The sequence below is a fragment of the Falco punctatus genome (assembly GCF_963210335.1).
Source record: "Falco punctatus genome assembly, chromosome: 15".
NCBI classification, from domain to species: Eukaryota; Metazoa; Chordata; class Aves; order Falconiformes; family Falconidae; genus Falco; species Falco punctatus.
The window spans coordinates 11,344,885-11,371,774 of NC_137595.1; the positions used below are offsets into that span (position 1 = coordinate 11,344,885).

At 39.8% G+C, this 26,890-nt stretch overlaps 1 protein-coding gene across 3 annotated transcripts; it reads left to right on the forward strand.

Annotated features, from left to right (window-relative positions):
- Nucleotides 1–70: 70 nt before the first annotated feature.
- On the forward strand, nucleotides 71–26,875 carry OGT (O-linked N-acetylglucosamine (GlcNAc) transferase). 3 transcript variants are annotated; one of them, XM_080365480.1, is made up of 22 exons: nucleotides 71–322; nucleotides 3,998–4,178; nucleotides 5,268–5,511; nucleotides 6,957–7,025; nucleotides 10,002–10,118; nucleotides 11,013–11,092; nucleotides 12,733–12,928; nucleotides 13,163–13,303; nucleotides 13,516–13,616; nucleotides 13,818–13,971; nucleotides 14,070–14,171; nucleotides 14,439–14,618; nucleotides 15,851–16,009; nucleotides 17,630–17,719; nucleotides 19,705–19,830; nucleotides 20,594–20,764; nucleotides 20,884–21,000; nucleotides 21,078–21,245; nucleotides 23,269–23,421; nucleotides 24,639–24,891; nucleotides 25,076–25,199; nucleotides 25,815–26,875. In XM_080365480.1, the coding sequence occupies exons 1-22, from the start codon at nucleotides 286–288 to the stop codon at nucleotides 25,987–25,989; spliced, it is 3,138 nt and encodes a 1,045-aa protein (XP_080221606.1). In that variant the 5' UTR covers nucleotides 71–285; the 3' UTR covers nucleotides 25,990–26,875. The 3 variants fall into 3 exon arrangements, with proteins under 3 accessions (XP_080221606.1, XP_080221607.1, XP_080221608.1); XM_080365481.1 differs by having other exon boundaries at nucleotides 72–322; nucleotides 4,028–4,178; XM_080365482.1 differs by lacking the exons at nucleotides 71–322; nucleotides 3,998–4,178 and adding an exon at nucleotides 8,648–8,792 and having other exon boundaries at nucleotides 5,497–5,511.
- The last annotated feature ends 15 nt before the right edge of the window (nucleotides 26,876–26,890 follow it).

Below are 26,890 nucleotides of genomic sequence, written 5' to 3' on the forward strand. Positions count from 1 at the left end.
AGACGGCGAAAGTTCCGGTAGAGGTCCCTCCGCCGGCGCACAGCGGCTTCGTACGGGCCCGCTGGCTGGCTCCGCCCGGACTACTTGCCAGGGGGAGCTAGTTCCGGCAGCAGCCATTCGGCAGTTTGCTGCCTCCGCCACCGCCATTTCGGGAGCCGCCGCCGCCTCAGCGCGCCGGGACCGCGGGCATCTCGGTCCTGCGCCGGCCGCTTCAGCCGAGTGGGCCCCTCCGCACCCGCCGCCCTTCCGCTGCCTCCGCCCGAGCCTCGCCGGCCCCCTCTCGCGATGGCGACCTCCGTGGGGAACGTGGCCGACAGCACAGGTACCGTGGGCTGCCGGGCGCGCCGGGGGCCGGTACCGCCGCAGCCCTGCGGAGCTTGGGCCCTGCCCCCGCCCGGGGCCACGCCGCGGCCTGTGCCCCGCGGGGCCGCGCCTGGCCCGCCCCGAGCGCGGCGCTCCCCGCTCGCCGGGCCCGCTCCCGGCGGAACTTTCCAGAAGCGGCGGCGTGGGCGAGGCGGTGGCTTCCGGCGCGGTCCCGCCGCCTTTGTGCTGCTCTCCGCTTGCCCCGGGGCGCCGGCGGGCCCTGGCTCGGCCCCCGGCGGGTGCTGCCGCTGCGGGCCGCGCTGGGGGGGCTCCTGCCGCCCTGCTCTCCTGCTGCTAAATTTATCTACAGCAGGTGACTGCGTGTTTGCGGAGGGCGAAGTAGGGTGAAAACTTGACCCAGAGCGCGGTTTAATTGGTCTAGAATCACTAGCTACGCCCAGGGAGTACCGCTGTGCTGGGCAGCGAGATAGCGTGCCCTCGATAAGGAAGGGCCTGCCCTACATCTGGCCTGCACATCTGGAACTTGAGGGCCGGGCGACAGAAGAGGAGAAATCTCGCTGTCCCCGTAAAGCAATAAAAAGCAGCATTCTGCTCACTGAAAGGATAAAAGGTCAGCGCGGCTTTATGCCCCAGATTTTTTGAGGTCTTTCTGTAACCAGAGGGAAGGAAGGGTCTGAAAAGCTGAAAAGGTGCCTGGGAAAAGTAGGAAAAAAATAGAATCTATGGAGGAAGATGGGATAGCAGTGCAGAGACAGGGAGGTAAAAAGGAATGGTCGTGGTACAGAAGTGGAAACGGAGAGGCTAAGTGCTGCAATACAGTATTTCATTGCTCCTCAGCTAGATCTGCAGGTCTCGTCAGCGAGGATGCAGCATCCTTGATCTGTGGAGGTGAAAAGAGCCGTGTGCACGCTTGGAGAGCATCTTGTGCTCCTTGTCACCGCCTCGTCCCAGATGGTTCTGGCTCCTGTCGGGCCTAGGTTTTACCCAGATGTAAGGTTGAGCACGAGCATGTAGTGGGTGCTTAGGATGTTAGTTCTGGGGAAAAAAAACGGCCTTGGGTACACTTGTGGTAGTTCTGTGCGGGTTTTTATTTTGCTTGCATTCTGTAGAAGTCTCAGGAAGGGTCATTGTCATAGCATGTACTAGGTGTTTCCAAGGTCGTAATCAAAGCACGTAGCACAGGTTAGCCTAGGTACCTAAATTTATGCATGCAAGGCTTGATAAAGAATTTTTCTGTCTGTGACAGTTTGCTGCAGTTATTTTCTTTACCAATGGTTTCAGTAAGCAGACACTGAATTATGCAATCACTGTGTTACGGATTTTATGGGTTGTAGAACTTTTCTTCCAGCCAACTTTCTATTAAAAGTTTAGCTCATTTTGAACTTTGTGACTTAGCTGTCTGGTTCCTATTTTTCAATGAGCTTTTCAAAGATCATTGCTAAAATACTTGTTTGGAGGTAGATGACTGCCTGTTTTACACTGAGTGATCAGTCTCCTTCATCTCCTCGGGGGGGGTGGTTTTGTGAAGAGACTTGATAAATGAAAGAAAATGTTAAGTGTTTCACTTATTTTGTTGCTTTTTTTAGCAATTATTATTCTGAGGTATTAAATACAGTATTTCTGCACCACCTTCTTTCTTGCCCTGGGAGTTACAACTTCAGTTTCACTTTTTGCTTAAGTTGGCAAAATGTAACGTTTGTGTAATGTTTTTTGGCTTCTTTCCAAGTGGTCGTAAGAATTGTAAGTCTAAACTTTGGGTTCTTTTTTTGGTTTAGCTTTGAAATTTAATAACACTATTGAAATTTTTTTGAAGAAGAAATGGTTCAGTTAGGTCCAGGAGACAGGCTTTTTCTGTCCTGCTTCCCCTTGTATGTGCCATCAGCAGAACTTGAAAATACACCGACTGCTAGAGGGACTAACAACGGCAGAAGGAGGGAGTGAGGAACAGCGTGTTGGTACTCCAGTATCATCATTACTGTCAGCTCCTTGGACTTCCATAAGTGGTGCTGTCATTCTCACGTTGGGTAACAGTTGTTACCTGCTATTGCCAGCAGGTTTAACTAGGTACTGAAGTCCACTTTTGCCTTAGCGAGGGTTTGGAAAACTCTTAAGCTAGGCTTCTAGGAAGTGGGAATCTAATCTTGATGAAAATACTTGGTTAGTAATTTGTCAAGTATCTGAAAGCAAGTAGCTTTGCTAGTTCCAACTTACTGTGAAACGCTTCAAGTTTTTAGAGCTGACAGAGACAACATACTATCTAGAAAAACAACTTCAGTTAAATTATGTAGCGTTTACAATCTTGTCTTCAACGTAGTGCTCAAAAAGCAATTTTGAAAATAATTATTTTACATAAATCCCAGTTTCATAAAATAAACACTAGATAGTAACTCTGGACCTAATGTCTTTGTCATTATTTTGCTATCTTTAAAGTTCTCACAAAAGAACTATGAGTCTCAGAGAAGTTTTGCAATACCGAAGTGCAAAGATGTGTGTATTTGGATATTGAAGTGCTTCCTTGTATTAGGAAGGATTTTTCTGTTTCGTTTAAATTCAGAATTGTAAAACTCTGTATGTCCAGGTTAGAAGTGTTTCATAAATGGAATTAAGTGACGGCAGAGTACTGGAAACGCTGGACTTCAGGAAGAAACATAAGAGATGCTTGCAGTAATTAAGACTTTTAATAGTAATAATCATTGGTATAAAGGCAGAATTTGAAGGTCAGCACTTCTTTCTAGGATGAACGGTTGTGGTTTTTTTCAAGCTACGCTTCTCTATATTTTAATACAGAACTGTGCTTTGTAAGAAATTTACTTCTCACACTTCAGATTGTCTAAAACAGGTGGTGTTTTATTTAAGTATTTTGTTCTTCACAGTTGGATCTTAAATACAAAAAACATTGTGTCAATCCCATTGCAGCTAAGTATCCAGAAGCAGTAACTCCTTTCCTGTACCCTGTCTGGTAATGGTTCCTTCTGTAGACCATTTGCATAATCATTGAAGTGTGTGTTTGTCTCTTATCAGATGTTGTTCCTAGGCCATTTTTTTTTTTCTATGAAGGAATCCTCATTACAGAGAATGTAGGAGTGTAGAGGACTCAAGGAATGTTACACAGTTTTTGTGGGTTTTTTTTTGTTTTGTTGGTTGTTTAAGGGACTTTCACTACTAACACAGCAAAACTTTCTTTTGTTCAAGTCCTTTGAGGTCTTTTTCTGCTGTCCTTCATTTCCCTAATAGGTTTTTAGAACTTGTTTTTAATACTACAAAACATAAGATTTACAGTTGGGGAGAGTGAGGAGAGTTATTGTTCTGTTGGCAGCACTTCTGCTGTTGTGAGCTGAAGTACAGTATCGTGCCAGGAATCTTTTAAAATATATTTCAGGTTAATGGAAAACGGTTGACTTGCAAATATTCACAGTCATTACCGTGTACATGCTTCCTATTACTAGCTGATGAAGTCATGGACTTGTACAGATGATGTTAGAAATAGTAATAGGTGGGGACACGAAGATCTGAGAGTTCAAACTGCCACGTGCTGTAGTGTTTTATGTAATTTCAAACCTTTTCATCCTTCAGTTGTGTACTCTTCTTTTTCATTTTGTTCTGTTTTTTTTTGTTTTGTTCCCATTATCTAACTTTTTGTTTTCCCCCCTTAAATGTTTTGGTGATTCTCCAGAACCAACGAAACGTATGCTTTCCTTCCAAGGGTTAGCGGAGTTGGCTCATCGTGAGTATCAGGCAGGAGACTTTGAAGCAGCAGAGAGACACTGCATGCAGCTTTGGAGACAAGAGCCTGATAACACTGGTGTGCTTTTATTACTATCGTCCATTCACTTCCAGTGTCGCAGATTGGACAGGTAGGAGACTTGAGGTGTTCTGTCAAGCTTTCTTTATGGTTTGAACTTGTAATAGTACTAAGTACAGCTAGCAGAAGTTCTATTCTAACATTTTGTTTTTATCACTGAACACAAGCACTGACTGACTTCATGGCAGCAGTAAGGACTGGTCAAAAATAATGTTTTTACTTTTTTAATGTTGTTAGAGTAAGAGAAATACAAATTGGACCCGCTTTACAACAAGCAATGGATCTTGCCATTATTCTCATATTATTTTCATACTGAACACATTAATATCAGAGTGTCAGCCACACTTCTGTGTACTGGAGGTATTTACATGTGTAAACAAAAGCTTTTGGTTATTTATTCCACCTGCACTGTGGGGGGTTTTGGGTTTATGTTGTTGTTTTTTAAGTTACAAAAATGTTGCAAAATGGCATGATCAGTTAACGATTTTTGTCATCTGAAAGTTGTCTATATTTTTTCTGCTTGCCTGTTACTGATCTTGCTTTCTGTGCCTCAAGCGTTTTGAAATGCACTTTTTCTAGCTGTAAATATGTGTGTGATGGTGAAGGAAGGAAGAACTTTCGGCTGAGATTTCTATAAGCTTCTGAATGAAGTTGTGATAAATGTTCTGATATGGAAAAATAAAATGGGGGAGGATACAACAGAATTCTACATCTACATCTGTCAGCTATTTACTGCTTCTTGAAAAGAGTATTGAGTGGAACATTGCAAAGTATACAAGTGTTGAAAGAGGCTTTGCAGGATTTCTGTAGTGCTTTCTCCAATTGAGATGAGCTCAGGTTTGGTGAGGTGACTTGAATGCTACTGATTGCAAATGAGAGTTTTCAGTGGAATCTAAAATAGGAACAGTGGAGATGATAGTTTAAGCTACGAGAAGCTAAACAAACAGGACAGCTCTGTAAGTCCAGATTTGTTGGCTGTATGTTTGGCTTGAAATAAGCATGAATGTTCATTAAGTAACTAGGAAAATAGGTAAATGCTGAAAGTCAGAGGTGGGCTTTTTTTTGTTTGTTTGTTTTTGTTTGGTTTGGTTTTTGTTTAGGTTTGGGTTTTTTTTTTGCTAACTTGTCTGATTTTTTCCAGGTCTGCTCACTTCAGCACTTTAGCTATTAAACAGAATCCTCTGTTGGCCGAAGCCTACTCAAATCTAGGCAATGTGTACAAGGAACGTGGACAGCTACAAGAAGCAATTGAACATTATAGACACGCACTGCGCCTCAAACCAGATTTCATTGATGGATATATTAATTTGGCTGCTGCGCTGGTAGCTGCAGGTGATATGGAAGGAGCAGTACAAGCATATGTGTCTGCCCTTCAGTACAACCCTGTAAGTAACATTTTATTTTCTTCCTGCTTTAGTACTGTCCCAGGACACACAAATAGCAGGTTTCAAAGAATGAACAAGTGATAATCCTTCCCTATAACCTGTACACCATAAACTTAATGGTCTACTTAATACTTTCTTAAGGATCATTGGAAGACTTCTGTCACAAAAAGTTCTAAGTTCTGTGTTGCAATACAGTAAGGGCTGCTGGTTGTGTACTTGCCTGTGCTGTTGCGATAACAGAAAAGCAAGGAATTGGGGTTTTATTTTGGTCTTTGAGTGTGTTTTTTTTCTCCCCCGAAGTCAGAAGTTTGTGAATAACCTCATGTAGTTTTGTGTGCTTTTTAAGGCACACTTATTACGGTGAGAGAATCTCTGCTCGCACTTGAATGTGAGATCTTGAAAAATGATCAGGTATTACTTTATCACAAAGTCAGAAATTTCATGGTGACAAAAGTTACCTGGTTTAATTTCCACTGTTGTCTGGTTTACAGAAATGCCATTTTTATGTTTTATAGGCTGAAACTGAGTATCTGTTTATAAGTGACTCCAATAAAATAGATCCAGTTTTTGGATTTTTGGTTGTAACTGCTTTGAATTGACATTTTTAGTAAACTATCTACCAGACTGCTGTCTTCTGTTCATTTTGCATTGTACTCAAATAATTTTTATAGTACTAAAAAAGATGGTATCTGCTTGCTGTTTGGTTGTATGTTTTGTCAAAAAGCACTTGAAATGCATCGTCTGTCTAGTGTGCATATATCCTTTCTTGTTTGGAAAAGCAAATGCAAACCCAGTCCAACAAGAGCTCGGAATCTTGTTTTTTCTTAGAGGAGTTGAGTTTTGTTTAGGTTAGAACTCCATTTGCTAGTGTTGACAAAAATGTCCCCGTTTTCTGTGATCTCTACTGTTAGATAATGCAGTTGCAGCCTGTGCTGTGGTTACAAGTGAAAGAATAAGTGGCAGGGCTGTTTAAAATGCATGGATTAGTTGGAAAAACAGGGAGAAAACCTGCTTTGGGGATACAGGAAGCAAAACTGCTATATTTAATCTATTAAAAAATCATAATGGCAATGGTGTAAGTTAAGAATGCAGGTTTGCAGTCATGCTTTAAAAAAAAAAGGGGGATCTTCATGTACATATGGCAAAAGAACTTAAGCTGCTTGGAGGCAGAGGCATTTGGTTTCAGTTTTATATTTCTGTATAAAGAGGGATTGTATGAAATGCTACTTCCTGCTTCTTAGAGTTGTATTTTTACAGTACTAAAACCAGGAAGATTATCTGTTGGCTGTAATGTTAGGTCAAGAATAAGTAATTGATACTTGTGATGTATTTATTAAGAATTAAAAATAAGCTGTAGAGGGCTGGGGTGTCCTTTATAAGTTCTCTGTGAAGACCTTTGGGGTGTCTGAAGTCCTGAAGCTGATAGTATGACTTTGGTTTTCCAGGACTTGTACTGTGTTCGTAGTGACCTGGGGAACCTGCTCAAAGCCCTGGGTCGCTTGGAAGAAGCCAAGGTAGGTGTTGGGTAGAATACATGTAAACGTCAGTGTTTTGAAAACTTGAACTTTGCACCAAGTCTTCAAATCTGCGTTGATCTACAGACAGTCTGAGAAACTGCTGAAAACTGAAGGCACTGAAACACCCCAGAGTAGTTGCAGGGCAAGATATGGCATGTCCATGTTTAAAAGTTGGTTTAAGTCAAGAAATGGAACATTACCAAGCCTTTCTGCTGAACTAGACTGTCTGATACCATTCTGAAGTATTGGGCAGGGGCTCCATCATGCTCTTATCTGGAAATAAGTAACAGTCCTTCAAATCTGAGGCTTGCCTGCTGGTGCCAAGCAGAGAGCCTGTGGTTAGCTCGAGACCCCTGTACGATGCAGGTGCTATTGAAAATGCTGCTCTTCTAAAGTCCTTTGTGGCTTGTAAGTGGAGAAGAAACTTATCCAAATGTTACCTTGTAATATTGGCTTTTAAAGATTTTTATTCTTTTAACTTTTCCCTTCCCTTGATAGTGGAAGAAAGGCTAGTAAACGATCAATAGCTGCAGTATGCGAAACCCCCGAATATCTTTTCTCATGTCTTCCCTCTCCCCTACCCCAAAATAAAGAAATCAGAAGGACAAAGCTGGTTTGTTTGGGAAATGAACTGATCGAAAGAAAACTTGCTGTAGTGGAAAGGTGGCTTCTAGCAGTCTTGTGTTTCCTAAACTGAGAATTCGAACACCAAGATGAGTTTAAAATTCTTGGCATGTTAAAACTTGGATTGCACAAAGAAATTGTCTTGTTACAAGCCACCTTACGCGTCCGCGCTGCAGGGGTGAGGAGTGTGGAGAAATCGGAAAACACTCTGGACTCCACGTCTGTCACTCCAAGCCCCACGCGCATGCTAAAAAGTGGAGTGTATGAACAGCGTAGCTGTCTGTTTGGCTGCAGCACCATTTGGGGAGGGTTAATGATCTTTATGGGGTAATTGGAGTGCGGGTTCAAAGTTCATTATCTTTTTGACTTTTCTTAACAACTTGGATGTGCGTACCATCCTAGGGCAGCCTAATTGATTTGGTCGGATCCAGGTTGAAAATATTTTGTAGCAGCATTCACAGTTTGAACAGTCTTTGAGACACTTGGTTCTCAGCCCACCAAGCGGACAGCTAACATGAATTGCACTTCACTGCAGCTTTAGTGTGACTGGTATAGGCCAAGACACTGCGCCTGCCTTAGGTTGCTGACTTCTTTGTTTCAGAGCTCTGGAGACACCTAGTTTGAAAGTGTTATTCCGTTTTGTGAGAACTTAATAAATGAGGAAAAACATCTTGAGTAAATTGCAATGTGTTTCTTTGGTTATCAGTCCATTTGAAAGATCAAGCCAGCAGATTCCTTACAGTTTGAACTAAAATTTAATTTCTTTGTAGATATTTCAGAGCCTTTCTTCCAAAAAAAAAAAGTCCCTGCTGTATGCAATTACCCTGATTAACCCTCTCCCTTCTGCATGTCTCCCTTGTTACAGACAGATTGTCCTCATTCCCATGTGTTAAGACATATCCAAAAAAATGCAATTGCTTTGTTGAACTCTTACTAATGATCTTGTTTTATTTTCTCTCTTGTTTTTGGTTTTTCACCACTGATATTGTATTTAGAAGGTTTCAGGTGGGTGAAACCTCCTATTCCATGCGTAAGGTGCCTCGCTGAAGGGAGCTCGAGGCCTGGATCTAGGGCAGACACACACCTCCTCCTCCTCTTCCAGCAAGGAACGCACCGAAAAGTCACATGATGAGAAATATGGTAACGGGTTTGTAACTGCCACAGCAAAACCATTTGCCTCCATGCCTGAATCTTCTGTCTTGTGGCTTCAGAAACAGCTTAAAATATTTAATTACAAGCAAGTAATGTAAGAATATTTTATACTAGTAGCCACAAATTCTTTCAAAGAAATAAAGTAAAAGTAAATTAAAATATTTTTAAAGAAATAATTGGAGATAGTTAATAGTAAAAGCTTCTAACTCTTCTGGTTGTTCATTTTTTTCCTTTTTTCTTCTTTGTTTGGATTGCAGCGTTCTGCTCTTCTGATGATGCGCTGTGATCCTGCAGTAGCGCAAAGGCTGCGCAGCGGTAACGCGCATTGCGTGCGATTAAGCCCTCGTGAACGGTTGACTAGATGATTAATCTCTGATTGGGTGACTGCCCAAGCTCCAGGCTGCAGCCTTTTGGATGAAATTGGGTTGTAACACATTTAAGAGTCCAGATATCAAATTTAATATGAGAGTTTGTTATGGGCCTGTCTGGTAGATTAATGATTCTGGTTGGCCGTTCACTGGATCTAGGGGCAATCAATATAGCAAAGCAGTTCGCAGCGATAGCGTGGCGCCGTGCTGTTTAGGATGCGCAGCGATTTCTTGCGCTTGCATTACAGGGACCTAAACCTTCATGCAATCCTGTCATTTGAGGTTTTGAAGCTGCAGATGATTCGATGTATTTGGGGGGGGGGGAGGGGAACAAGATATGGATGGGGTATGTCATCTCACTTGACAAGGACAGCTGAAACCGAAGAATGGCTTCATCTTTTTCAGTAGTTTTTCTATTTTTTTAAGTAATTTCTGTCTGTTTTAGAATGATACACAATTTAACAATTACATTTCACAGCAAAGTTGTATTTACACATTAGGGTTTTTTTGTGTACTTAAGGATGGCAGATATTTCCGAACTACTCGAATTATTTTGAAGATTATTTCTGTGGTGACCTGGTGTCTAAAGGCATGTTAATTTGTTACCAGCATAACTGAAAAATGGTGGGCTTGCACTTGGGTTTTGGTTTGCGCTGGCGCAGGATCAACAACAGTTTGCAGCGCATTAGTTTTGGCGCAAGCTAGCCTATACTGCAGGGTCACTTTTGGCTGGTTAGAGAAGGCATACTAACAATTATTTTTTTCTTATTTTTTTTCTTTTTACAAATATTCCCCTTCCCTTGTATCTCTCTTCTTTAACTGTTCCAAGGCCTGTTACTTAAAAGCAATTGAGACTCAACCAAACTTTGCAGTGGCTTGGAGTAATCTTGGCTGTGTTTTCAATGCCCAAGGAGAAATTTGGCTTGCAATTCATCACTTTGAAAAGGTAACTAACTATCTAAGCCAGTCAGCTTCGCTGCTAGATTTTAACGTACGTGCAGTTATCTGCTTGTAGATTAAATGTTTTGATCAGCAGAGAACAGAGTTCTTTGGATCCTTTTAGTTAACATCCTATGTTAATAGTTGTTCAGGATTTTTTTTACTTCCTGATGTTTCGGACTGCCTGTGTGCCACTACAGAGATATGTTTACAGTTGCCCTAAAGACTTCACACACATGTAAAAGAAAATTCATTAAGTGGTTTTACAATCCTTTTCTGGAATAAACTTTTTAAAAATCTAATTTGATGGGAATGATGTTTTGTATGTTTCATGTGTTACAGGGAGAAACTACTTTGTGCTTAAAATCTTTTTTTCATTGTGATTTTGTTGCAGGTATTACAGTCCTATGGGTAACTGAGGAGAACAATTTTAAGTGACACACTAGTTCCTCTTCTTCAGGATTATTTTTTACCACTATTGTTTCAGAATTCTTAGATTGGTGTCATTAACTAGTTCTCTGATACCTTCCCCCACCCCCCCCACCCCCAAATTAGAGGCATCGTGGCGTGGGTAGGTAGGAGTGTTGAGTATAATCAGCCTAATGTGAAATAAATGTTTTAATGCTTTATTCTGCAGTAGTTGCAACTGACTAGATAAGCAAATGAATACGTTTGAAGGTACCGTATGGTTTTGTTTCTACAGATAAATAGCTTGGATGCTCTGTGATTGATTTCTATAGCTTAAGTTTTCTTTTTTACTAGGTTATTGGTAAAGTCTTAGATGCTTACAGATTGGGGTTGTCAAATTTAAAAAACCCCAAGCAAACAGAAAACCAGCTAGGTTTCATAGAATGTTCTCCTGTTAATGCTCAAAACTGTTAATATTCAAAAATATTTTCAGGCTGTAACACTTGACCCAAATTTTTTGGATGCTTACATCAATCTGGGAAATGTCCTGAAGGAGGCAAGAATATTTGACAGGTAAGCAGATAAGTACTATTGTTCTGTTAGTGGCCTGTCAGATGTATCAAGATAGAAATTATGTATCCTGATGTAAAGTATCTTCGGACTGTATAGTGAAGATTTGTGCTGTAAGCTAAGCAGGCAGATCGCTTTGAAATGCATACAGAGCAAGTTACTTGAATTCTAAAAAAAATTAAGGTCCTGTGGAATGTATTCCTTTTTGTCGCTTTCCTGTACTTAATAAAAATGTTAAAAATGAGTGTTTCTGTATTTATTACGTGTTGGCATCATGTTACTGTTCTGGATTGCAGTACTGTTGCTGTCGTCTTGAACTAACTTGTTTCAAGACCTCTGACCTGGTATATCTTACTTTTGTTTCTGTAAGAAAATCCAGGCTGTGTTATTTGTATGCAGTGTCTATATTGTATCTGTTAATTGGATTATAATTTCTGGTAGCTGTGGTTTGTGGCTCCAAATCTAATAAAAGCTTGCAAGGAACAGGTTAGTTATTTTAACTAGTTGCATTGCACAGTGTAAATCATTCAGTGATCTCTGTTTTAACCACAAATTAATGAGCTAAATAGGAGCATGTTTCCTCAACATTTTGGACTTCACATCAACTTTTTGAGATTCTACTTACTGTGTATACTGTTGTGATTTTTCTAGAAATCAGATTTGAGCTCATACGTACAGTATCTATATAGCACTGTAGGAGCATATAATCAAAGATCTCTCTTTTGGAGAAAGTAAAGTCTGAAGTATAAGTAAAGCTTGATACATGTGTTTGGTTAGCAGAGAGGATGAAGGCGTGTAGCCTTATGCTACTGTTCCTATTGTAACAGTTGCTGTGCAGTGTCTCTTCACTGTCCTGTCCAGAGGAATAATGAATCCCCTTACACCTGTTTACACAGGATAAGGCACAACCATTCCTTACCAGGGAGCATAGTGACAGGGCGAGAGGTAGTGGTTTTAAACTGAAAGAAGGTGGATTTAGATTAGATGTTAGGAAGAAATTATTTACTCTGAGGGTGGTGAGACACTGTAACAGGTTGCCCAAGTGAAGTTGTGGATTCATCCTCCCTGTAAGTGTTGAAAGCCTTTGAGCCAACCTGATGTAGTGGAAGGTATCCCTGCCTGTGGCACAGCAAGAGTGGGGCTGGAAATAGATGATCTTTATGGTCCCTTCCAACCCAAACCATTTATGAAATGAATAATAAAGTGGGGTCGGGGGGGGGGGTGGGGCTGGGTGGGAATGGAGCCAAGGTCTCATTCTTATTTTAGTAATGAAGAGTGTTTAACAAAAGTAGACAAAGGCTTTACTTTTTTTTCCACAAACTTGTGATTACTGTACAGCATCAGGTGGGAGGAAAACATTCCTATTTGACAACCTAATTGTTCTAGTCTGCTACTCATTACAGCATTCAGCATAGTTTTAAAATAACATGTATAATAATAATTCATCCCTTGATTGGGGTTCTAATTCAGGCAATGCTCTTCTGCATTTTCAGTAACGTCTTACAGGACAAATTTGTGTATAATGTATTAATAATACATATCCCTTGAAGTTTGGGGGTTTTTAATATGGGTTATTCTTTTGACCAAGGTAAATATAATTACTGCTCCGTGGATGATTGTTTGCCTTCTTTTTCTTGTTACAGAGCTGTAGCAGCTTACCTACGAGCCTTGAGTTTGAGTCCGAATCATGCAGTTGTACATGGCAACCTTGCCTGTGTGTATTATGAGCAAGGACTAATAGACCTAGCGATAGACACCTACAGGAGGGCTATTGAGCTACAGCCCCACTTCCCTGATGCCTATTGTAACTTGGCCAACGCCCTGAAGGAGAAAGGCAGTGTAAGAAGTGCTACTTTTCCTTTGTAAAATTTTTAGAAGTACTGTGAAAGTGTATTTTAGACGCTAGCTGTTACCAGCTCTATTGAGATGGGATGTTGCCCTCTAGTCATAAGGAAGAATTAATTCAGGAAATCCTGCACCTTGAACCTGTTCAAAGTGATTGTGTAATGACTTCTTATAAACAGTGCTGTTAAAATAAATATTACCATATCAACAATATCCCTTTTTTTGAAGGTGGTAGAAGCAGAAGAATGCTACAATACAGCTCTTCGACTTTGTCCCACTCATGCAGATTCTCTCAACAATCTAGCAAACATCAAACGGGAGCAGGGGAATATTGAGGAAGCTGTCCGTCTTTATCGGAAGGCTCTTGAGGTACAGTGGAATTTGATGAGGGACAGGTGGGGAATGCAAGTTGGGAGTGTGTAATATAACAGAGGATTTTTCCCTCTTAGTTTGTAAGTGGGGGAGTGTCTGCTCAGAGACACAAGTTGTGTAAAAGAAAGAGTAAGAAATGCACAAGTATTTTTTTTAATATGGTCTACTTGGGGCACTTGAGAGATTGATTCTACTTCTTTTTCTTCCAGGTGTTTCCGGAGTTTGCTGCTGCGCATTCAAATTTGGCAAGTGTTCTGCAACAGCAAGGAAAGTTACAGGAAGCTCTGATGCATTACAAAGAGGCTATTAGGTAAATGGATACTATCTGTAATAGTCCCAGCCTTTCATAAAGGACAGTGCCATAGATTGTGACTTACAGAGAGTGACTTACAGTAGCATATTTTCACTGAAATAATTGCTTTGCAAACCATAAGGTCTGGGTACAGGTATGTCTTCTCAATGGAGGAGGAGCTTTAATTGTTGATGACAATATATTATCTTTATTTCTCAGAATCAGCCCCACATTTGCAGATGCTTATTCTAATATGGGAAATACTTTGAAGGAGATGCAGGACGTTCAGGGAGCTCTACAGTGCTACACCCGTGCCATTCAGATAAACCCAGCTTTTGCTGACGCCCACAGCAACCTGGCCTCTATTCACAAGGTAGCACGTGTGAATGATTCACTCTTAGGGTATGGTGGGACACTGTATTTACTTTTAAGTATATTTTTATCTGCTGACTCATTTCTGTGTCTTTATAGGATTCAGGGAATATACCAGAAGCCATTGCCTCTTACCGCACTGCTCTGAAACTGAAGCCTGATTTCCCAGATGCCTACTGCAACTTGGCCCACTGTTTGCAGGTGAGGAAGATGGGGCTTTGATTGTAAATCTTAAGATTTTTTGTGCGGCAAATGCTAAACGCGATCATCTCAACCAGTCACTAATTTAAATGTGAAGGGTAAACTTAAGTCTTAAATCAGAAGATAAGATTATAAGTCATCAACAGTAATAACCAAAATTCTTGCTTCCATTTTTGGAAGAAGCATGAGCCTCAACTTGTGAAATATGCGATAAAGATCAAAGGGAGCTGTTGTCCTAATGTTCTTTTTATTTTTTCCTTTTTCTAGATTGTCTGTGACTGGACAGACTATGATGAAAGAATGAAGAAGCTTGTTAGCATTGTAGCTGATCAACTGGAGAAAAACAGACTACCTTCTGTCCACCCACATCATAGCATGCTGTATCCCCTTTCTCACAGTTTTAGGAAGGCTATTGCTGAGAGACATGGAAATCTGTGTTTGGACAAGGTAGGAAGTTTAATACAGGCCAGTTATGATTGAAGTACCTTGTGGTTTTGCTTGATCCCACTGAAAATCTGATACTCAGATAGTTATTAGCCTTTGTAAGGTTTCTGAGAGGTAGGATGTAGTGGTACTCGTCTAGTTTTGCAAAGTACTTGCAAGGGTTGTTTTGGAAAAGCAGAGTGAGTAAAATAGTCTTTCCTGACCATAAAACAGATCCAGGCTGCTCTGTGTTCATACTTCTGAAAATCTGTCCTTCCATCATTCATAGTGCCTGGATCCTGAACTTGCCTTTAGCGAATCCTGGCTGGAACCTGTGAGCTTTGATAGGCTCTGGGATTTTGAAATGTACTCACTTTAGTGGTGATGGCAGCAATGTGCAAGGGTGGTGCATCACAGTAGGAGGTACTTGAGTATTTGCTGTGAATCTGTTTTGGAATACTTTATGTATAGTAGATTTTTCCAAAAATGTAGCTTCTCTTGCTGTTACTATTTAACTGTGTGCCATTTCCACAAGACCGCACATCACCTCAAGCTGCCAAGACTGCAGTTGCAGTCGGTGGCGAGTTCTGTAACTATAAGTTGATGCAACTTCTTTTCAGCCAGAGAGTCACAGCTATTGACGCTTGTGAATGTTGAGATGGACTACTTGAGCAGTTGTAACTGAAAATACACTGTCAGCCAGTGGAAGGGTCTGGTTAACTAATGTAAAGATCTCAGACTTCAGATGATAACACTTAGCATACAGATTGGCTTGTCTTAATAGCTTAATAATCCTGTCAGTGATAGTGGCTAGAAGCTGATGTCTGGGGAAGATGGTCAGCATAAGAGCAGAAAGCATACTGTGGTACTTCACAGGAGTACTCTTCGGGTCACAAGTGGCTTGTAGTTTGAGAACTCCCTAGTCATAGTGGTGTGGTGTCAGTATATTTAATAATTAGGGGTGGAACAGTTAAACTGGTAGAGAAGTAGAAATGTCAGCTTGCAGTAGTGATGTCTGTCTTTATTTGGCTGAATGTGGGTATGTGACAGTACCCACTTGTAACACAGTTTGTGGGCATTACACTTGGCTCCAGTGGATTACGTATAATGCAGTTTTGAAACAATAGATGCCCACAGACCACTTGAATGTGGCGTAAGGCTAATTCTACAACTCATGGGTGGGGTTTTTTCCCCTCTGTTGAGCATTTGGGTTTGGTTCCGGAGTTTATAGACAGTTGTGTATATTTTCTTGACAGATTAATGTTCTTCACAAACCACCATATGAGCATCCCAAGGATTTAAAAGCCAGTGAAGGTCGACTTCGTATTGGCTACGTGAGCTCTGATTTTGGAAACCATCCAACCTCACACCTAATGCAGTCAATCCCAGGCATGCATAACCCAGACAAATTTGAGGTAAAAATACAGATGGAATGCTTAAAGCTTTAAATACAGCTGTAAGTGGCAATTTCTTTTTCTTGGTGCAGACAGGTAAACTAGGCAAGGGCAAACTTTAGTTTCCAGGTGTTCAGGGCTTTTTCTTAGCAGGTGTTTTTTAATGAGTTGAAGAGTTCTCCAGCCTGAGTCATCCTTCTTTACCAATATGAAGTGTTATTTAGAAGGTAGGCAGATTAGATACCTGTCCTCAGAACTGCTGTAGGTAGGATTGGTGGCCTATGGAAAACTTTTTTTTTTAAGCTTCAGCTGCTCTTCTTTGAGTAGTTGTGTTTCAGCATCGAGGTACTACTGTCAGGTTACTTGTGATTTACAGTTATGCATCTTACTTTTATTCATGCTCCGCTGCTGGTTTTGTTACATGTATTTTTGTCTGGGATACCTGAATCACAAACATGAACTTCAGGTTGGTCTGACTACATCTTTTTCAAAAGGAAATGATACACTACATTTACTCCAGTAGGAGCATATGGAATTTAACAATGCTAAAGACAGTCACGTCTATATTTGGGTGTCATGATAAGAGACTGAGGCTGTAAACAAAACTAATTCCCACTTACTTTGTTTGCTCTTTGACTATTTAAATTGCCTTGGTCTTGAGCTCCTGCTTTCCAAGACATGAGAATTTGCTTGTCCTTGTAAAGGATTGTGTTTCCTTTTTGCAAAAGTGTTTTTTATGAATCTTTTTTGTTTGTTTGTTTTGGGACTTTTTCCTAACTCTTGATTTTTTCTGGTCATGAAGTCTTTGTAGTCTGAAGTCCTTGTGGCAGAGTTGCTTGCTTGAATTGTTATCAGAAGCATGACTATGAATCAGATCATGAAACATTTACATTGGTGGGCTGAGTACATGGGGTGTGGGGGAGAATATACCGTTATCCTTGAGTCAGCTTGAGACAAAGGGCAGTCTTTCCTGTTCTGGATTTATAAAGCTCCACAGAACTTAATTTAAATACTAAATAGAAGTTTATTATTGTTTTAGTAAAACCATGCTTTCGTCCTGCAAGAATCTCTCTGTGTATTGGTTGTATTGGTTCTATATCTGTATGTGCTAGGTTAGCTTAAGATGCCTGTTTACATAACCTGGCAACTTCGAGTTTCTCAGATACATTTGCAGTTTCTTAATTGGAGAAAACTAGTCACTGTTTAATATAATCTGTTAAAAAGCTTCCCCAAAGCTTAGCTTATCTGTTCAACCTGACTCATAATTATGATTCTCACTAATTACAAGTTCAAAGGTGTCTTTTAAAAGGCATTCTTAGAGAAATTAATGCATATGCAAATAAGTTTGTTCAAATTACCTTGCACAGATGAGAACGTTGTGTGTATGTCTGCAAGATGCAGTGCCATACTCTACCGCCAGAACTAGGTAAAACTGGGACCTGGTGCAGATGTGTCAAATGCCCCTTATTTTTTGCACTTCTTTCTCAGCTGGCAAATGCCACACAAATAGAATATAATTTGTATGAAACTAGATGTAATTTTGCTAATGTAATTTAAAATTGTAATACTGTATGTTTTATAGTGAAGTTATTATGTTGGCAAGTTGTTGCAGATACTCAATTTCGGTGCCTCGTATTCTAGGTATTCTGTTACGCCCTGAGTCCTGATGATGGTACAAACTTCCGTGTAAAAGTGATGGCTGAAGCAAATCATTTTGTTGATTTATCTCAGGTGAGCTTCTTTGATGCATTGACCTTTTAGCAGATGTAAGTGAAGGAAGAGACCAGCCTGTAGTTTTGAGATTTTTAGTTGCAAATGTTTCTTGAATGAGGCTGATGTTAGTCTTGAGAATTTTGGAGTTTGTAGATGTATTAGTGTTACCTTACCTGGGATGCAGTGGTTAGTGCGTGACCTCTGTGTGATTATTAGAAAGTAATGTTAGCAATATTGAATAACTGTTCCATTAGGTCTTAAGATAATATCCATGATATTTAGATATGACTAAGTCAAGATGCCACAACTCTAAATATATTTAAGCTTGCTTTACTCCAGTGAGGCAAGACAGAGGCTTGATGATTAATGGGGGGATTTTGCCCCATTATCAAAAGGCTGTTTTGGCAACATATACAGGTGAGTTTGATTTGTTAAGTTCTGTGTGAAAACTGATGTTAATTTTAGTGTACGTAGAAGTCAAAAATTTACACTTTCTCAAGATAATCTGCAAAACCCTAAAGCAACACAGGATAATTAGGGTACATTAATAATGGAACTGGATTGGCACCTGGACAGTCCCAGATTAGGTGATAGGTAAAACTTGCATGCAGTTTTTAAACTTATCATGTCGTTCAGGACCTGCTCTCATAAGTAAAAGTGCTAAATTGGTGTCAGCAGAATTGCTCTCTGAGATAAATTTTGCAAAGTTGATCCTTTAAAATGTTCTTTTAGAATAATGAGCTTCAGTTATGCTTGTGGAAAGCCATCTGTTGTCCCCCCCTGCTTTTGCAGCTGTGGACATTGAGAAAGCCTTGGGTCACAGTAAGAGTAGGACAGCAATTTCATGTTTGTTGGTGCACTTAGCAGCTATCTAGGAAGAATTCCTTCCTTTGCCCAGAGTGATACACTGAGTTTTCTTATTTAAAATTATTGAGGCATCAACTTGTATTTTTAGGTTATAGTGCAGCTCTTAAAAGATTTGTACAGAAGGGTTAAACGGGTAGAAATGGTTTGCTGTGATCTATTGCATTAGCAGTGTAACTCACTGAAAGTTAAACTAAGGTGGGAACTCCAATTGTTGTCTGTTCATTGATACAACTGCCTGTGTGCATCTGTTTGCCTTGCTATGAAGTGTGAAGTAGCTTTCCCTTTTTACAAAAATGAAGTACTTTTATGGTGCATATTAATTGCAGGGTGAGTCAGCATTAGTGGTAGAGTAGCTAATTGGCTTACTCTTGATCTTCAGTTTGAAGTAATTTCTCTGTATTGCCTTAGATTGGGAATCTTGCCCTACATAAGGCTAATTAATGATCAGAGCTTACAGAAGTGGTGGTGGGGCTGTGGTGGTTTATATAGCCTCAGTTTCTAGCTTTTGAGTTTTTTTCTACTGCTGAACTAGAGACATCTATCAAGTATTTTCTTTTATCTGCTTGTAGGTGACTATAATTCTTGGAGGAATTTAAAACTATTGAAAATTATTTACCTTTCAGTATTAGACAGGAAGAAACACGTTGTAATTTCCAAGGCTTTGCTGTTCTTCTTGAAGGTCATTGGTAATATCTTGTGTGAAGTTCTGCTCTTTGTTTTTGATTTAGCCAAGGACAGTTTCAGTATTGCTCAGAGTTCCTTCTGTGGTTCACATGTGATATTTTTCTGCATGACTTGCTGAGCTTGGCAATGCTAGGCATCACTCCTGATGTGAATGTGCAGAGGCAATCTTCAAGTACCTGCCACAGTTACAGTTTCTGTCAGCAACTGCTTCAACTGTGTCTAGCAAACTTATGTTTTTCTTGGCTTCAGCAGGGTTTTTTTGACTGAGTTGAGGACTTACACCTCTATAAAACCAGAAGTAATGGGATTTAAGTCTCACTTAAATTATGCAGTTGACATTTATCTATTGGTACACTGATGACTAACCACATTTATTACTGAAAGACTGAGAAAAAAACCTTTTTTTTATTTAAAGAAAATAAATTTTATTTATGTATTTCTTTATTCTTCAGATACCATGTAATGGAAAAGCAGCAGACCGCATCCATCAGGATGGGATACACATTCTCATTAATATGAATGGTTACACCAAAGGAGCCCGCAATGAATTATTTGCCCTGAGACCAGCACCTATTCAGGTAGCTAGAGAGCTCTGTATCTCAAAAAAACCACTTGTGAGTAGGAAGTTTCTCTTTTTCTTCTGGTAGAGTGGAAAAAAATTCTGAAGGTTCATGTTGATCAGTAAGTGAGAGAGACTTTATAGGGCTTAGCATATGTGAGGCAAATAGGATCATTCTGTTGAAACTGAGGAGTCTTGAGTTGTTTTATATGCTTTATGGTCAGTTGACTGTCCTGAATGAGAACTTAATTCTGTGAGGTTCCTGTACACCACTGGCTTTCTTGCATTAGTGAGGACAAAAAAAAACGGTATTTGAAGCAGTTGTGGAAATTAGTTGTGGTGTTTTAATATCAAGTTTTAGTGAAATTCAAGTTACAATAAGTCAGAATCAGTGTCAGAGTAATTTTTTTTGATTAAGGATTTTCTAAAATGCCTGTGGAAAGAGAATGGGAGAAGCCTGAACTGGAGTTACTCTAGGCTACAAAAGTTTGTCTCAAGCTAAGTAAGAGAAGCTGTTATCACTGATGGTTGGTATTCTGGCCGTAGCTGCACAAAGTTGGATACTTTGGCCTTTTGCTTGAGGGATCTATTTTAGAACATCCTTGAACTGTTCACTGTCTCCATAGTGAAAAGTTTGGGTTGGTGGTTGCTGTTCAGTTGATAAAGCACAAGAAGGAACTTGAATCTGTAGGTGAAAAATACAACTTGAAATGTATTGATTTTTACCTTCCTTTAGTTTTGCAATGCAGCTGGGACTGGACCCTTGCTTTCTTGTTTTTTAGGCAATGTGGCTAGGGTATCCTGGCACCAGTGGGGCATTGTTCATGGATTATATCATCACAGATAAAGAAACTTCGCCAGTTGAGGTGGCTGAGCAGTATTCGGAGAAATTAGCTTACATGCCAAACACTTTCTTTATTGGAGACCATGCCAACATGTTCCCTCATCTGAAGGTATGTTGGGAAATAGACCAAGAAAAGCAGGTGTTTTCCATAGCTGTCTTCATAAAATGGTGCTTGGTAAAGAACCTTTACATTTAAAAAAAATCTTTTTTTTTTTTTTTTTTTAACAGAAAAAAGCAGTCATTGATTTCAAGTCCAATGGTCATATTTATGATAATAGGATTGTGTTGAATGGTATTGACTTGAAGGCTTTCCTTGACAGCCTCCCCGATGTCAAGATTGTTAAGGTGAGAGCTACTTCTTTGTTTTCAGTTCTAGGGACTGAAGCTGGTACTTTCTCTGATGCTTATGTGATTTCTCTTAGATGAAGTGTCCTGACAGTTGTGACAATGCAGACGGCAATGCTGCCCTCAGTATGCCAGTCATTCCTATGAACACAATTGCAGAAGCTGTGATTGAGATGATTAATCGTGGGCAAATTCAGATAACTATTAATGGATTCAACATCAGTAATGGATTAGCAACTACTCAGGTGAGGCACTTCAAGATACTGTTCTCTTGGGTCTTACATTGTGTCTGTGTGTTTTAACATAACAAGGAAGAAAAACCTCCAAGCAAATGTCTGTCTTCTGTCACGATGGTTTAGTCAGTCTCACACTGAAGTTAACTTGCAAATGTGTTGGAAGCTGCAGATGTACTGGAAGATGATCTTTCCTCCCAAAGATAGACAGGTTATATCACAAGGCTGTCTGAAGTCCGAAGAAATTTAATCTTGTTACATAAAGAAGACACTTGGTTGTTCAGAATTTAAAGGCAAGATTTGTTCATTGCCTGCAGCCTGCAGGGCATTTGTGAGCTGTTTACTCAGTTTCAGTTGTGTTATTCCTTTAGAAAAAAATGGCTGGGTAATACAGGCAAAGTTACTCCACTGTATCAGCACGTATTATCTCCTTATATCTTCCTTAATGATGCACTATACTGTCACCTCTCAGTGCTTAACAGTTAATTGGATTTTAGTGATCGTGACAGTTACTGGTTTTGTTTATTACTTCTTCCTTTGCAGAATTGTTCTTTTTAAAAATACTATATTTTGACATTGGCATAACTTTTTTGACTTATGAATTTTACTCAGTTTACAGTCCTTCAGGAGAGTTTTTCATCATTTTCTTAGACCTTTTATTATCACTACTCTATTCATAATCTCATGCCTTGGTTTCTTTTCATGAGTTCTTTTGTTCATAACAGAGACTTTCATTTAAGGTAATAGGTCATGTGTTAGTTTGGTCAGTAAGCTTATTAGCATTTTTTTCTGAAGTTATTGTCCCCTGAGAATAATAGAGAATTCTTGTCTTGGCACTCTGCCACCAAGATGTAACAATCCAAGCTCTGTTGGTACACTTCTAAAACAGGATTTCTATCTTTGGATCACACTAATATAATCCTTCTTTGTGCTTGTTTTAATTTGATACCGGCTACTTCTGGGCATAGGTTGATGAGAAATGTGCAGTGTGGGTTTGAGGTCTGCTCAGTGACCTGGATAAGTAGCATTTTACCAACTTCCGTTGAACTAGATTATCTCATACATCTTCTAATGGAGTCAGTGACAGTGAGGTATTGTCATTCATGTCAGGTTTGTCAACGGTATACTTTGGCTGGCCACACTGCCACTGAGCTAAATTTTAAATATGTATGTATGTAAAATACACATATAAAGAAAAAGGCTCTTAAGTTTTGCCCTGTCTGTATTGACATTTTTATCTGTCTTTGATCCAATGATTGCCTGTTATTATTAAAAAAAAAATTAAAAATCGTACTTACATTTTACTAATCTTCAAGACTCTTGCATGATATTCTGATTATCCCAACTTTGTCCTCTGCTGTCTTTTATTAGCATGTTCCTATTCTTTGTGAAGGCTGTAAGATCTGTTCATTTTTTAAAGTCTATTAATAACACTTCTAGTTTTAACTTTCAGCGTTTCCCATTATTTCCTTGTCAGCTGGTTCCTTTATAGTTTATCAGTTACATGTTAGTCTGTATCTTTAGTCCTGACTATCTGTTCTGTGCCTGTTGTCTTTTATCTTAAAAAAAAAAAAAAACAAAACAAAAAAAACAACAGTGAAAAAACAAAACATACAAACCAGAAAACAGACCACAAGAAACCGCTTTGCTTTCTAAAGACTTCTTTTATTCTTCCTTGAAGTCTTAATTTCATTTTTGGTTGCAAGGAAATGCAGTGACTGTAAGGAGGGGAGCAGTCCAAGTGTAATGCTTCTTTATATGATTCATTATTCCGATTATTCCAGTTACTTGGATTTTCAGGGGGATACAGCAAGGGCGTGAAAATGCCCAGTGTTCACAAGCATGGATGCATACCAATTAAATTCTTGTTATGAGTTAAGTAAACAATTTTGTTTCGTATAATAGAACCAAGGATGTGCTTGCATTAACTTGTAATGCTAACAGATGTTGCAGTGTGTCTCATTACAGTCCCACAGGGTGTAGTCTTGTTTGCTGCAATTTCAGTGTTCCAATAGCTTTCTTTTTTTCTCTTCAGATTAACAACAAAGCAGCAACTGGTGAGGAAGTTCCACGGACTATAATTGTTACTACTCGTTCTCAGTATGGCTTACCAGAGGATGCTGTTGTATACTGTAATTTTAATCAGCTGTATAAGATTGATCCTTCCACTTTACAGATGTGGGCCAATGTGAGTACCTGTATGTAATACAAAATCTAAGGTCAGACTTGTGGAACATACCTATTCTGTTCAAGTTAGTAGAAACTTCGTACAGGTTAAAATTGTTACTGTTCTGTGGAAAACATTGACCCTGAGTTATTTGAATCCTTATGATGCTGTCATGGTTTAACCCCCAGCCAGAAACTAAGTACCATACAGCTGCTCACTCACTCATCCTGCGCCCCTGAGAGATGGGGAGGAGAATGGGAAAGGAGTGTAAAGCTTGAGGGTTAAGATAAGAACAATTTAATAATTAAAATAAAATAGGAGGGAAAACCCCCAAAACAGTAATGGTAATAACAACTATAGTAACGATTATAATGAAAATGAAGGAGAAGGGGAGAGGAATAAAATCCAAAGGGAATGGAGCAAGATACAAGTGATGCACAATACAGTTGCTCACCACCCAGCTGAGCAGCAATCAGCAGGCCCCAGCCAACCTCCCCCAGTGATACACAAGGTCCTTTCGGCTAGTTTTGGGTCAGCTGTCCTGGCTGTGTCCCCTCAACAACTAAAACCATCAATGTGCTGTCAACATTGTTCTCACACCATGTCCGAAGCACAGCATTGCACCAGCTACTAAGAAGAAGAAAATGCTATCCCAGCTAAAATCAGGACAGATGTTCATGTTGCAGGACTTGGTGTTAATGGAATATAGAATTTTTTAACTGACTTCAAATCACATCTCTGCTTCTAGCCAGTGAAAAATTGTCTGCCACAGCTTAAGTATGCTGGAACTCCATTGTGAAATAACTTTGGGCTTCCCTAGTCTGCACAATTAAGTTAACTGACCTTGGCTGGTGGTAAATTGATAGATCTGACCACTGAGTGTCTGTATCAAGGTCCAATTTATAGTGTGGTGCAGTTACCTCAGGTAATTTTTTTTATATTCTATAGTATGGGCCTGTAAATAAATGAGATCATAAATTTTAAGATTTACTCTCTTAAGTAGCGTTCTGTGAACTGTTGCTCAGAGTTGCTGTCTCTTTCAGCAGAATTAGAAATGCAATCTGAATTATTTCACTTGAAATTATTATCTGGTTTTTTTCTTGCTCTGTATCTCAGAAGATTAAAATGAAGTACTGAATGCGCCTTTTGCTACATCTTGGTATATGGTAATTTCTTGTTTGGAAAAGGAGATGTTTCTGACTGAACTTTCTGTATTTGCTTCCTTATTTTCGTTACAGATCCTGAAAAGAGTTCCGAACAGTGTGCTGTGGCTGCTACGTTTCCCAGCTGTAGGAGAGCCCAATATTCAGCAGTATGCACAAAACTTGGGTCTTTCCCAAAACCGAATAATCTTCTCTCCTGTTGCCCCCAAAGAAGAGCATGTGAGGAGAGGGCAACTGGCTGATGTTTGTCTAGACACTCCCCTTTGCAATGGGCACACAACTGGGATGGATGTGCTCTGGGCTGGGACTCCTATGGTCACTATGCCAGGTAATGCAGTGGGGAACCTACACAGAACAGATGGATTTGGAGTATTATTAGGTTTTTAATAACGAAGAGCAAACCCAATAAACTTTGTTGCTTCATATAGAGGCAAAAGGAAAGTAACTCATGCTCTGCTGATGTTACTTGATAAGCTTACTCTTGTTATCAAATTTTTATTTTTTTTTTACAGGCGAGACTCTTGCATCGCGAGTTGCTGCCTCCCAGCTCACTTGCCTGGGTTGTCTTGAGCTCATTGCAAAAAGTAGACAGGAATATGAAGATATTGCTGTGAAACTGGGAACTGATCTGGAATAGTAAGCAAACTTGTACTGTCTGATGTGGTAACATCAAGAATGTAAAGTGCTTGTAGTTGGGCACAGTGCTGAGATTTATCAGGAGTTTTAATCCTGCAGATTACATATTTAAAATAGCTAGGCAATCCTCATCTAGAGGTTTCTTGTCTTGCAGTTAAGCCAGCTTCTGCTTTTACAGTAAACCTCACAGCACTCCCAACTGAGTAATAATGCTACCTGTTCTAAATTGCTCATGTGCAGGCTCTTACCTGGTAAAAAGTGCAATATATTTCACCTTTTTGTTCTTTTTAAATTGAAGATTAAGCCGTTTGTCACTTATTACAAATCAAAAATTGTACTGTAAAAAAAAAAAAAAAGGTACATTACAAATAATGCAACAAGTTAATGCGTTACTGTGGCAGCTCTCTGAGTTAAGTGGTAGTCTGTATCTGAAATTATGAGGGGATGGAACAGCAGTATAAATTTGGTGGAAGTCGGGGAGCAGATATTTTTGAAACGGTTGTACTGGCAGTTCTGGGTTAGCTGAAAATAGCAGATTTCAAAAGCAAGCAGTACTGTGAAGTGTTTGGAATCTCTTGCGACTGCTTTAACTGTTGGGTTTGGGTTTTTTTATAGCCTGAAAAAAATACGTGGCAAAGTCTGGAAGCAGAGAATATCCAGTCCTTTGTTCAACACGAAACAGTATACAATGGACCTGGAGCGGCTTTATCTTCAGATGTGGGATCACTATGCTGCTGGCAACAAACCAGACCACATGATTAAGCCAGTGGAGGCCACTGAGTCTGCATGAAGAGAGACTGACTGTGTGCCCACCTAGAACTCTCCAGGATCTGAGCCTCTCAAACACTTCTGCAGATGATGAGCTAAAAACTGTGCATTTCTACTTAATCTGCCTGGTACTCTGTGGCTGAAGTAATACATGATGGTGATTAAAGCACAGCCAGACTTATTTCTTGCATGATAGGGAAAGACTCAGTAGAGCCTGGGATCCTTTTATTCCATGAGGAATTTGAATGGGATTGAGCCGTGTACATGTGAGCCTGTATGAGTGACTTAGTGGTTGCTGGGGGAAGTTTGAACTGCCCAACCAATATGATTTCATGGATCGATTGAATCTTCCTGTGAATCTCCTTTTACGTGGATCGGGAATTGGAGCATTTTAACATTTGATTTGGGGTACTCCTGTTGGTATATATGTGTGGTTCTCCCATGACAAGATTTCCAGCTAGCGAGTGTTGCTCCCTGCATTAATTTCTAAACTGTGTGGACTGAAAGGGCATATTTGCTGGTGTAGTCTTTTTTTATAGGTTTTATAAACCACTTGAGCCTATATCAGCCTTTTAATGTTTGACCTCTGTTTTGGAGCTCTCTGTAATGTGTTGGTTTAGGTAAGGATTTGGGTTTTTTTTTTTTTTTGTTTTTAAGCTTCTCCAATAACTCAGCTAATTTGGCTTCACGACGGCAGCTCCTATTCTGTTGGAAAAACCAAATCTTGATCAGAAATTAATCCTCCCTTCCCCACAAGTGTTTTGAAGGTAAACACAAACTGGTGCCAAATAACCGATGATTTCAGGAACGATTGTGAATTATGTATAGAGGCGCAGCAGTCCTAGGTACTGTAGCAAAGACTTGGAAGAAAAAAAAAAATAAAGCTTTGGTTTGCCAGTTTGATTTGACCGGCGTTTCATGTT